The sequence below is a fragment of the Penicillium soppii genome (genome assembly GCF_028829465.1).
Source record: "Penicillium soppii strain IBT 18220 chromosome Unknown utg000001l, whole genome shotgun sequence".
Lineage (NCBI taxonomy): Eukaryota > Fungi > Ascomycota > Eurotiomycetes > Eurotiales > Aspergillaceae > Penicillium > Penicillium soppii.
This window is the reverse complement of record NW_026643231.1, coordinates 245,488-257,526: the sequence shown is the minus strand read 5'-3', so window position 1 is coordinate 257,526 and position 12,039 is coordinate 245,488. Positions and strand designations below refer to the sequence as shown.

The 12,039-nt window shown below is 47.2% G+C and overlaps 6 protein-coding genes across 6 annotated transcripts; 3 read left to right on the top strand and 3 right to left on the bottom strand.

The window, feature by feature from the left end:
• Positions 1–187: 187 nt before the first annotated feature.
• N7529_000077 (alpha/beta fold hydrolase) lies at positions 188–1,141 on the bottom strand (the record flags this gene model as incomplete). Its single annotated transcript, XM_057235608.1, has 1 exon — positions 188–1,141. The coding sequence occupies one exon, from the start codon at positions 1,139–1,141 to the stop codon at positions 188–190; it is 954 nt and encodes a 317-aa protein (XP_057102411.1).
• A 1,047-nt stretch (positions 1,142–2,188) lies between these two features.
• Positions 2,189–2,938, bottom strand: N7529_000076 (lysozyme; the record flags this gene model as incomplete). Its single annotated transcript, XM_057235607.1, has 2 exons — positions 2,189–2,725; positions 2,780–2,938. 2 exons carry the CDS (start codon positions 2,936–2,938, stop codon positions 2,189–2,191), a joined length of 696 nt encoding a protein of 231 aa, XP_057102410.1.
• A 727-nt stretch (positions 2,939–3,665) lies between these two features.
• Positions 3,666–5,798, top strand: N7529_000075 (putative C6 transcription factor; the record flags this gene model as incomplete). The annotated part of the gene is made up of 2 exons (XM_057235606.1): positions 3,666–4,944; positions 4,999–5,798. The coding sequence occupies 2 exons, from the start codon at positions 3,666–3,668 to the stop codon at positions 5,796–5,798; spliced, it is 2,079 nt and encodes a 692-aa protein (XP_057102409.1).
• A 377-nt stretch (positions 5,799–6,175) lies between these two features.
• On the top strand, positions 6,176–6,589 carry N7529_000074 (uncharacterized protein; the record flags this gene model as incomplete). The annotated part of the gene is made up of 1 exon (XM_057235605.1): positions 6,176–6,589. The coding sequence occupies one exon, from the start codon at positions 6,176–6,178 to the stop codon at positions 6,587–6,589; it is 414 nt and encodes a 137-aa protein (XP_057102408.1).
• Positions 6,590–6,930: 341 nt separating this feature from the next.
• On the top strand, positions 6,931–8,322 carry N7529_000073 (putative guanine deaminase; the record flags this gene model as incomplete). The annotated part of the gene is made up of 1 exon (XM_057235604.1): positions 6,931–8,322. The coding sequence occupies one exon, from the start codon at positions 6,931–6,933 to the stop codon at positions 8,320–8,322; it is 1,392 nt and encodes a 463-aa protein (XP_057102407.1).
• Positions 8,323–8,639: 317 nt separating this feature from the next.
• optF (uncharacterized protein) lies at positions 8,640–11,056 on the bottom strand (the record flags this gene model as incomplete). Its single annotated transcript, XM_057235603.1, has 5 exons — positions 8,640–8,839; positions 8,891–9,160; positions 9,228–9,442; positions 9,498–10,825; positions 10,877–11,056. Coding segments are annotated over 5 exons (2,193 nt in total), but the record flags the coding sequence as incomplete, so codon positions are not given.
• Between the last annotated feature and the right edge of the window lie 983 nt (positions 11,057–12,039).

Sequence of the window (12,039 nt, the reverse complement as noted above, 5' to 3'; positions counted from 1 at the left end):
AACTGGCAAGGGCCAGATCTAAATATCTAATCCTGTAGCATAAATCTAGTTACATGGGGCATCAAACAGCCTTAGATAGCGAGTCAACCAATCAGAACCACCAAAATTGTCATAAATAAGAATGAGTCATTATGCATACATACGGCTTGCAAGCCGGGATCTCAAGATTTCATTAGCAGATCGAGAGTTAGCTGCAGCTATCCATTGTCCACTGTATCTCTTGAATTATGCTCTGTGGTTGTAAAAGCTGCACATTGTGACTGCAATGCAGACGAACAAATCTGCTGAGACGAGAAAGCCTCAAAAGCTCTCTTTGCCAATCCTCATTCATCTCGCGCCATCTATCGAGACATTTTCGAAACAGAGCTCGTTCTTGTTCTGTTCCATTGCCTGCGGCCACTCCAAAGTCATACATTTTCTGGAAATCTTTAGGTGTATCCGCAATGATGACACTGACCGGATGATCCTTGAGAAGTAGCTTTTCGAGTTGGTTCTTGTGGACCAATGCTCGTCTGTCATTCGGCACCGCCTGCAACTCAGCAGCCTCGGTGGCTTGATGTCGGGGATCAGCCTGCTCGTCTTTGACGGCTTTCCACTCCTCCTCGGATAGGACATGGGACGTTGCAAGACCGGTGGTTTCAAAAAAATCTTGGCCACCGAGGACTGGATAGAAAACGTCCCATCCCCACGCACCACTGTCAAAGAAACGTTCAGTATTGCAATCCACGAACACCATGCCCACGACATCATTGGGCCTGAGTTCCAGAAACTCGCGAGAAGTGTAGCCTCCCCAGGAGTGAGCGACAATGATAAACGGAGGCTCAATACCGGCGTTCCTTAAGAGAGTATCAAGCTCTGCTGCGACTGATGCTGCAGATATGCTTGGTGGTGCTTGGTTGGGACCTTCACTCCTACCCATCCCTGAACGATCATAGTTCAACCAACGAGCAAATGGAACCACAAGCTTTCGCACTACAATCCACTCATCGATCGTGCTGCCAACGCCTTGCATGAGAACGACGATAGGCTTTCCAGGCTTGCGATCTGGCCCCGAAACGGACAGATAGAGTTTATGGGAACCGACGGAGACAAGCCCATCCTTATCACCTTTGTCCCAGTCAATTTCAGAAATTGGTTGCATTGTGAATTGGATGTGGATTCAAGTTGAGCAAGCAATGAATTGATGTCGAGTTGTAGGATAACGAGGAAGTGAGAGATGCCCAAGCCCCCGCTTTCTGCACCCGCCCCTCCCTAGAACATCCGACAGGATAACATAATTTATAATAACTCATTAGATGCTAACGTATTCGGTAAGCGAGTCGCCATTGGAAGCCAGTCGCCATCTCTAAAACACATAGTATACGCGGTATACGTTAGTTCCTAACACGTTCTATAACACAATATTAACTAACGTCGTAAGGATTACCGTGGCTTCGGCTATAGCCTAAGAAACCGAGTAGGAGTGTCTGAGGGGTCATCTGTTTTCGAATTCTAGCTTAAGGCCACCGGGCGTTCGGGCAAGTATGTTCTGCTAGATACCAGAACTGTTATTACGGTAACTTCGGTCATCTACCAGAGATACATCACGAAAGCTTGTGGGGCTTTCCTTGACTGAATTAATTATCTGAGTGAGGCGCTGGGAAAGGAAGCGTGAATATCTCATGGGTAATCTGTTCTCAAATTCTACTGTAGCATAAATCTATGTGGCATCAAAAAACCTTAGATAGAGAGTCAACCAATCAGAGCCACCGAAATGAACATGAATAAGAATGAGTCATTATGCATACATAACTACTGCGAAGGTGTGATGCCTGAAGATGCCCTATTTTAGACCGCTCTATACCATGTACTGTAAACTTTCTCATCTTTAATATGTATTGTTCCATCATGAGTGACGTCTTCCAAGATTTTATATCTCTTTTACTCCTTCCCAGAGTTTCGATGTTCAGGATCAAGCCTATAGGTTTTTATTCGGCTATAGTACTGGTGGTAAAAACGTAAAATTGTATGGTGGGAATAGCCTATTAAGGAAACTCTCTAGGAATTTTGTATTTTGCGATGTGTAGAGAAGAAAGGACTAAACTACTTGACTGTATAAAATACATAGAAAGGCGAGTCACCTAACATGTAAGTCTTAATAAGTATTGAAACCCAGCATATACACAAGTACCCAACAGGATATTTGGCTTTAAGCCCCTTTGGCGAATGTCTTCAGAGAGGCTTCGCTACCATTCCAAATATCCGAGTCACCTCCATAGGCATATTTATCCGAGTTCTGCCAGAAGCTCTGGGTAGGCCAGCCACCGGGGATAGTACCAACAGAAGTGCTATAGCGAGCCAGCACCAGGGGGTAATCCTTGCTGAAAGTTGTGCTGCCACCGGTGCAAGTGTTCCACCAGTCGGCCGTGGTGTATATCATGGGGTATCGACCTGTCTTGGTCTTGTAGGTTTCACCGAAGTCCTTGACCCAAGCGACCATGGCGGACTTACTGAGGCCGTAGCAGGTTGCACCAGATGGATTGTATTCAATGTCCAGCATGCCGGGTAGGGTCTTGCCATCGTCGGACCAACCTCCACCGTGGGCAAGGAAGTAAGAAGCTTGGGTGGCACCGGAGCTACTGTCGGGGTGGGCAAAGTGGTAACCACCTCGAATCAGACCGGCGCTACTCGCACCTTCGTAGTGACTAGAGAAAGTCTTGTCTACGTAGGTGGTGCCTTCTGTCGCCTGGTATGGTCAGCATGATAGTAAGATTATATGTCGGCTTCGGTCTTAGCATACCTTGATCATGACGAAGCGAGCACCGTCACCATACGCACCAGCAAAGTCGACGGTGCCTTGGTAACTGGAGATATCGAACCCCTGAATACCACTGGCGCGAGTCTCAAGGGGACTTGCGCTAGCAGCAGCGAGAACAAGGAGTAAAGCGGCGATTTTCATCCTGAAAGTTGGAGAATTGAGTCAGTAAGGAGTATTGTTTCCAAGATTTGGAAGAACAAGGCTCGATTTATATCTGGGATGATATACGAGCCAGCCTTGGAATGGTATAGTTTGTATCGTATCCCGAAATAACATCATTCACACTAATGTTGTCCCAAGATTAGTATAAAAGATACGATCCAATGATTTCACACGGGTATAGATGTATGTCGATCGATCCACCGAAGGATCTTTGAGAGGCCAATGGAATGATTGAGATGTTTCAAAACGCGAGGAATCTCTTGGCCTGCAGAACTCGGGGAATACGTTTGATCAAGGGGCAAAATATTAACGAATCACATGTATTGAGATCATCTTTCTATTCTATTTAGTGCCAATGATACCCTGGGGAATTCCCTCGTGTCGTGCCGTGCCTTTGCAGATCAGGTCTCGTGTTCAAAAATACGTCAGATAATTCAGTAATTCGACAATTCAAAAGAGATTGCATAAATTTATCAAAGACTCAAGGAAATTTCATTAAACTTGTAAAGAACTGAAAAGTTGTATACGATGAAGATGATATACCACCGGGGCAACAGGTGCAGAGGGATGTCGGTGGCGGTCGGCAATCGGTCCCCGGTAAGCGAATTAACTCCGCTAAGCTCTTCTTCCTCCACTTCTCCTCTTCTTATGCGAATGTTTTCATAAATCATTTCAATGACGGTGATTGAGATGGATAGAGGACAACATGACCAGTGGGAATAAGGATTTCCGTGACCAGCTGGGCAAGTTCCGCTTGGATTCGATCAATAATTATACCCCGTCACCTACTTGGCCAGCGCAACCCTTGTACCCGTCGCATGAACCGATCGACGCGTCCAGCCCCTCTCGCAGCAAACGAGTGTCGACCGCATGTGACTTCTGTCGCAAGAGAAAGAAAAAATGTGACTTTCGATACCCCAATTGCTCTGCCTGTACTCGCGCCGGAGTCCGATGTACTATCCCACCGCCCGGTCCCCAAGTCGCTAGCGCCTCCGTTCCCCGCGATCAATTGGAGAATTTACAAAAACGAGTACGATGGCTGGAGGAGGTTGTGCGCCGCAAGTCTGGTCTTTCAGTGGCGGAATTGCCAACAGGGACCCCAGTCGACGGCGAGGGAGATCCGGATTGGTGGTACCAGGTCCCTGCGATGATTGCGACCGGAGGCAATCGTCCTGTGAACTCAGTACCGAGTCCGACTGGTAGCGGTCACTCATCTGTGACTGCGGGGCCCTCAGAGGCGTCGACCGGAGTAGGTACTGAGCTCCCAAATGTCGGGGAGATCTTTCGCGACCAGTTGGAGCATCGCCGGCCGTCGGTAGCACGACCCTCGGCTGCGCCGCGGGTCATGCGCTTGTCATCGCTGGAGGAAGCCGAGCGGTTAGCTGGACAATATTTTGACAGCATGGGTTACCAATACCCATTCATGTCCCGCCCGGAGTTCATGGGTCATCTACGCCATATCTATACTGGAGGTGTCCCATCGCCGGAGACCCATAATTCATATCATATTATCATGGCCATATCGCTTCTGATTGGATCGGCAGACCACACAAAAGCAGCTGAATTCTACCATGCCAGTCAGGAGACTCTCCCATTGGCATTGCAGAATGAAGACTTGCCTGCTGTGAGGGCATTGCTAGGGCTGGCTCTATATACCATGTTTGCAACTGCCGGGCCAAGTATATGGCATGTGCTGGGCGCGACAATGAGGCTGGCGACCAGCATTGGTCTACATAAAATAAGGTCATATCCTAGCGTCGCGGAGGAAGAGATGGCAAAACGCGCCTTCTGGAGTCTTTACAACCTGGATCGTCTAATTGCGAGCACGTTGGGCCGACCATTGGGCATCGCCGACGACGACATCAGCGTGAGCCTCCTGCGTGAATTGAACGACGATGGGATCGAAGCACCTGGTGCGAGTGGGATGACCATTCCGCTACAGGTGATTCGTCTACGACGAATATTTTCGCGTATCTACCAATATCGTGAGTGTTCAGGATTGTTCTACTTCTTTGTCGCATCTAACCGTTTCTGTGCAGTTTACAGTAGTCTACCGCGACCATCCCCTCAGGAAGTGGTCGTCACTCTCGGTCAATTCCGCCGAGAGGTCGATGAGTGGCGCATGTCGGCTCCAGTCTATCCGTCCGCGCTTCTCTACTCCACCTCGTATTATGACTATCTTTACTATACAACGTTACTTTTGATGTACCGCCCAAGTCCCCGTAACCCGACACCGGACGTGACTAGTATCGTCAGCTGTGGCGACTCCAGCATCCAAGTCATTCGATCATACTGGGACAGTTACTCAATTGGCAAGCTGAAATGGATTTGGTTGACGCTGAGTCAATTGTACTTTGCAGGAATTACCATTTTGTGGTGCCTAGAGCAGAATGCTCGTTCGTTACGCGAGTCTCAGCCCGCCCCCTGGCATCCCGAGGAACAAACAATGCGCCGTGGAATTCAAGCGGTTGTCGTGCTCCTTGAGGAGTTTGGAAAGCGTCGACCTGGGGTAGACCGGTTGGCGGAGACATTCCGACACCAGAGTACGATGGTCTTCAGCCAAATGGCTTATCAACAACAACAACTCGAACAGCAGCATCATCATCATCCACAATACCAATCACAGCCACCCCCTCCACCTACACTTATACCCCCTCAACCCTTAATGTCCTTGGCTGCACCACCCCCACCTCCGGTTCCCATGGCTCCCATTCTGGACGACGTTTTACTCGTGGACAACAGCGGGGCAATCCCGATGATCGATCCACAGATGGCAGATCAGCTCTTCTACTCGTACAATTGGTTCCAAGAGGAAATGGCATCATACTATACCCTTTGAACGATTCTCTTTTGTATCTAAACCTGACATTTCTGGGGTGGTAGACGGAGTTTCAATCTATTTCAGAGAAGTTTATCAGTACGATACTTTGTGGTTGATTTTGCATTCCCGTTACTATATTTTCATCCATTCTGCACAAAGAGCTTGTTGCTTCAAGCTAGAACGGTGTTTTATACATGAATGAATACAAAGAGTATTGGTGTGCCCTTTGACATGGAACATAGAGCATCTCGTCAAAGACTGTCAATGCCATTGTGAGTACACAAGGTCTTCGTCTAGCCTTCAATATAACTATTTGATCTCTCAGCGTTCATCCTATAAATTGCCCGAGTGCCCTCGAGTATTAAGTCAACAGTATGGTCATCAAAACAACAATAATGAACCGTTCTCCTCACACAGGTGAGTACCCTCCAGAAGTTTCCCAGTTAATTGGATCATCAAAGCGAACTCAAATGCCAAATAGTGTGTTTATGAGCGGCGGTGGGCATGTTGCGGATTCCTGCGATAATGATGCTTTCTGGGTCACTGTCATCCTTGAAGATGTCAGTCCCACGGATAGTGATCAAGATATCATGCAATATGTGGCCGATCAGATTAAAGCCGCCAATGTCATTACTGGGAGCTCTTCACTATCTCGTGTAGGACCAAGGTGTATCTCTATCGGCCTACCACTCAATAGGGTTAGCAGACATTATCTTGGCCTTTTGGAGCATGCTGAGACTCTTGCAGATTGGTGGCTCGAGCAAATCCGCGCAGGTACTGTTTACCTTGACCGTGAGCATATATTTTAACACTTTCCATTATTTTTTCCTTCTCTGTACTTTGAAAGCTCTCTTTAAACGATGGGATATCATTTTTATTCTAATCTTAAGAAATTCGAATGGCAAGGGGTTTGAGACTCGAACTCATTACTAGGTATGTAGACTAGAGTATTACTTACATACATGCGTGGTTATATTGTCTAACTAGTTATATACTATTGTAGAGCATACACAGGTTCTGATGTATCAGATCGAGGGCGCATATGCGGGTTATTATTAATGCCCCTCAATCCCTCCAGTTCTAGTCCTCACTTTCTCTCTCTTTTCTTCTATTGACAATGAACTAAGTATCCTAGTTCTCTATCCTTCTGATGGATGCGTCAAACAAGATACCTACCCCAGCATCGGGACTTCCCATTGCTTTTCATGGCACAGTCATCCATTCCCAAGGCCTGAATAACCTTGAGATACTGGAGAATTGTTTCGTGCTCATTGGCAAAGATGGAAAAATCGAGATCCTACAAGCAAACGTGGAATCTGACCAAATCAACCCTGTTATCTCAGAAAATGGCTATGCGCCCGATGTTTTTCCAGTGAAACATCTCAAACGTGGGCAGTTCATCTGCCCCGGCTTCGTCGATACCCACAACCATGCACCACAGTGGGCACAGCGGGGTGTTGGAAGAGGAATCTCTCTGCTCGATTGGCTGAATAAAGTCACTTTTGCCCACGAAGCCAAGTTCAAAGATCCTGAGTATGCCAGGAGCATGTATGCCTCTTGCGTTGCGGGGTTTTTACAACAAGGCATTACCACAGCGTCATACTACGGCTCACATCATGGTCACGCAACTCGGATTCTCGCCGATGTATGTTTTGAGAAAGGACAGCGCGCTCTCGTGGGGAAGTGTAACATGAACCGGAATGCTCCGGACTGGTATCGGGATGCATCGGTGTCAGATTCTCTACACGAAACGCGCGAGCTTATCGATCACATCGAAAACCTTGATCCACATAATCATCTGGTGAAACCGATACTGACACCACGTTTTGCGATATCCTGTGAGCCCGAGTTGCTAGATGGAATCGGTGCTATCGCACGTGAACACCCGGATCTCCCAATCCAAACACACTTCAACGAGGCAAAGGATGAGATCGAGTTCACGAAACAATTATTCCCAGAGTTCGACACTGAAGCTGATCTTTACGAGCGATATGGTTTATTGAATGATCGGTCTATTCTTGCCCATAGCATATTCCTTCACGAAGAAGAAATCCGCCGGATCCAGAAGCTTGGCTGCGGAATCGCCCATTGCCCAATCGCTAACACCACCATGCAAGAATACATGATCGCACCTATACGTGAATACCTGCGTCGTGGTATCAAAGTGGGCCTGGGAACTGACAGTGGCGGCGGTTACTCGTCATCCATACTGGAAGCTATGAAACAGGCTTTCATTGTCTCAAATGCTCAGCAGATGTTGACCAAGGGCCAAGACCCTGCGCTATCTTTGTACGAAGGATTCTTTCTCGCTACGCTGGGTGGTGCGCAGGTTTGTGGTCTCGATGATCGGATTGGGAATTTCGCGGTTGGCAAAGAGTTCGATGCGCTTGAGATTCATTCCATCAATCTTGATCTTCCGGGCGTGATGAGTCCGGTGGAAGAGGAGGATTCAACCCAGGTCATATTCGAGAAGTTTCTTATGACTGGTGACGATCGAAATATTGTTAGGGTTTATGTGAGAGGGCGGTCCGTCAAGGTTTAAATGCAAGACTTAGTTGATATGTGAACGTTAATGCGAGAATGAACCGCGATAAAAATATGATCGAAGAAGCATAAAATCCATGGATCTGATGTAATCCAATGGCACCAACCCAATTAGAAGAGGTCCGAACCGCCGTTTTTAATACCTGCCATGTACACTCTCAAAGACATTAAGCATTTATATATATATAGAAAACACAGATAGCACCTGAATCACAACGAGTATAGAGTCTAGGTATGATAACAACACAAGTATAGCAGCATGTATATTTACGTACGCGCTAAAAAAAGTGATAGGAAAAAAAGAAAGGAATATGATCACTCCCATGTACCCTTCGCCGGCCCGAAATACCCCCGTTCTGGTAGGTCCTTGTAAGGTGTACCTTTGCCATCTGCTGTGGTAGAAGACACGGTATTACCCCACCAGCTCAATGACCCGGCAGGAAGTGTTATACAGAAGAATATGATCACTGTTGATACCGCAACGCCACAGTCCAATGCGGCGGATAACACGTAGTCTGGGAAGAATTAGCAAGAGAATCAAAGCCTTGGATGAAAGACAGACACACTGTACTTTGACCACCACGCGGGTTTTCGGCGACGGATTAAGCCGTTAAATATCAAGTTAACGATCCACCAAGAAGAGAAACTGATGCCGGTAGCTGGAGGGACGAGGCTCATCGCACCAAAAGCGACAGGCCAAGAAAGATAATTGATGCTTTCCCATTGACGACCTAGAAAGTAAGTGATCATGACAACCACAGGACCCACAAGGAAAAACCACAGCAGGTTACTATAAATCTGTCCGGAAGAAAACAGTCGACCTGGGCCGATGGCGCCTGTAACATGGTTAGCCAAGAGTTGTGAAGAGAAATATTTGACCAAAGAAAGATGAAACCCACGCACCCCAAATGAGAGAAGATGAGTATGTGACTTTTCCATGGGGGCAAGTAAAGTTGCCATTTGCATCAGAAGTGCAGACATCGTCAATCCTGGTGATCATAAAAACTGTGACGCCACACTGAACAATGGCACCAAGCAGCGTCGCAAGGCCCTGCGCGACAAACAGTAGTCGTGGCGCAATGTGCATATAATGGGCCAATTTCATGTCGGCGACAAATCTAAGACAGAGTTAGTTTTTTCGAAAAAATAAGTAAAACGAGAAGAAATACTTACTCTAGTCCTTGCTGGACAGCGACATATCCATAGAACTTGAAAGCCATGTTGGCAACTGGCCGCCCTAGGAAGGCATATCCCCCAATAAACTCCGTCAGCAGATTGAGTTGATTGCTGCTGATATTTGTGAGAGCTTTGATGATGCCCACGGGAATAAAGTAGACGACAGGCAACACGAAAGCCACAAGCACGCCCCATGCTGGGAGGCCCGTATGCCACACTTCATTGGTCACTATACTCAACACAAACATCAGAACAGTCACTGCAACGAACCACCACCAGGGCACAGCTTGATATGAAGACATCAATCGACCATGAATATCTTCCTTGCTTGTGCCCTTCCACTGTTGCCACAAGTCCTTGCCATGGTACAGCCCGATGTGGAAAAAGATGCCTGTCAGATTGGCGAAAGCGACGCCAAATGTGATTGCATAACCAGCCGGTAGAAACATAGGCGAGTAGGATCGATAAGCAGCCTGGTTGATCTCACCGTCCGAATCCATGATGCGACTGGTGTTGTAAGTTCTTCCAGTGTTGTCAAATGTATTGGAATTGAGAAGTGGAAGGTGAGCAGAGTACCAAGTATTGGTATAGTAAACGATGGGGCAAACAAGCCAAAAGAACAGTGCAAAGGATCCCATCACATTTAGACCAGCCCAGAAAGGCACCAGTAGGGGACTTTGGTTAGCGTAGACCACCTGTGCCCAGTCAAAGGTCAATACTGACATTCCCAATCCTGTAGTCTGTCCAAAGAGTTGGTTTACGACCACATTGGATGGCACAATCCAGCAGATGAATGTGAAAGTGCTCAGACCCGTGAAGAGATATCCCGGGGCAAAGTACCAGATAGCGCCACCAAGGAATACATAAAGGAAGAAGCGAAGACGCGTAATCTGCCAACCATCGGCTATGGCATTAGAACGAGAGTGGAGAGTAGTCAAAAGTGCTGCGTTTGACAACACTTGAGGCCAAAGCATTGATGCTGGACCGACCAGCCAGCGTGATGCCATACCAGCCAAGCCAAAGCCGAACATTTGGGTGGTAATACATAATAGCACTTCAAATCCACCCTGAGAAGGCATATTATAGAACTTGACTAGCGCTTCGATGATTTGAGTAGCTGCTGCAGAGCCAATAGAGACATTTGCCATGATGGTGATCAAAGCATGCTCCTTGATATTAAAATGCCGATTGGGATTCATCGGACCGAGAGGAATCCATTTCGCCCAGGCGCATCCAATAGGGAAAGCCAGCAACTGAGCGACCAGTGCACTGATTGTCACACTGGGTTGTCGTAGACTGAAGAATTGGTTTAACCCACTCCCGACCTGTATCTGTAGTTAGCATGGCGTCAAATCGCCCGGTCGCATAGAACATACGATGGTAAAGATGATACCAATAGTCCACATGCGGACCGTATTCACAGGTAGGGTTAAATCATTGACTGGCTGAATAACAGCCCGCACTTCTGGGAAGGGCGAGTCATCGGCTTCATAGGGCAAGATATTTTCGGCATCCCGATCACGAAGAATTCCTTCTTCGCTGGGTAGATCCGGGAACTATAAGATATGGAAGCGGTTAATGAAACAAGCCACAAAGTTCAAAGATAATTATATTAATGCATATGACGCAAAGTGTTTCAACCTAATCGGAGCCCATTCAAGCCATACCCGCATGGTCTCCGCAAAAACGGTCTCGATCACAGTGGGATGATCATGAAAGCTAGAATTGATAATAAAATGAAAAACCCACCTGGCTCCATGAGTTTCGCCGACATTCTTCAGCTCTTTTCCCCATTGTGAACCCGGTCCTCTCCGGGAACCCAGGTCCCCGGGACGACACCAAAAAGGAAATGGGAATAGCAACGGTTCACTATGTCGGTTTGACCCGTGTGTGAGAACGTGATAGGTATATTGGCTGCATGAGGGGCGTCTCCAGATTTAGGGATCACACACCTGCAGGATAAGTCAAAATCTCAAGGCTGTGAACTACCCAATAAAGAGGACCATATACCTCCTGGATGGGGCAGATCGCAGTAACCAGCCAAGGCTTTTTTCGGTATAGACTTGGTTTTGGCCCCAGATTCGGCTTTCTGAAACGGTATTGGGTATAAAATATGCAGGAGGGGAGAAAATGACTGACGACGGGTGCGTCGCGGTCGGCAGAGGCCGTTGGTGACCCACTTTATTATTGCCTGAGTAAGTTATAGCTCGGAATAGTTGCGGTAAAACGACCATCGAAGTAGCATGCCCATCAAGTTTAGCTGTGGTTGGGATTGGGTTGAAAAAGGATCGTTTGCCCCCATTTTCATCAATTTGGATCTACTTGGGTACATGGCCCTACATTCTACCACTTCCTTCATACTGCTGAGATACCATTGAAACAAATACGCAAATACGCAAATACCTTTTTTGGATCCTTTAAGCTATTTTTTAATTAAGGTTCTTGAGTCTATTTCGACAAGTCGGCTTTTATTCTTGGGGAGTTTCAATTGGGAGAGAGTCCATCCCGAATACTTATGTTCCCGTTGGACACAATATCG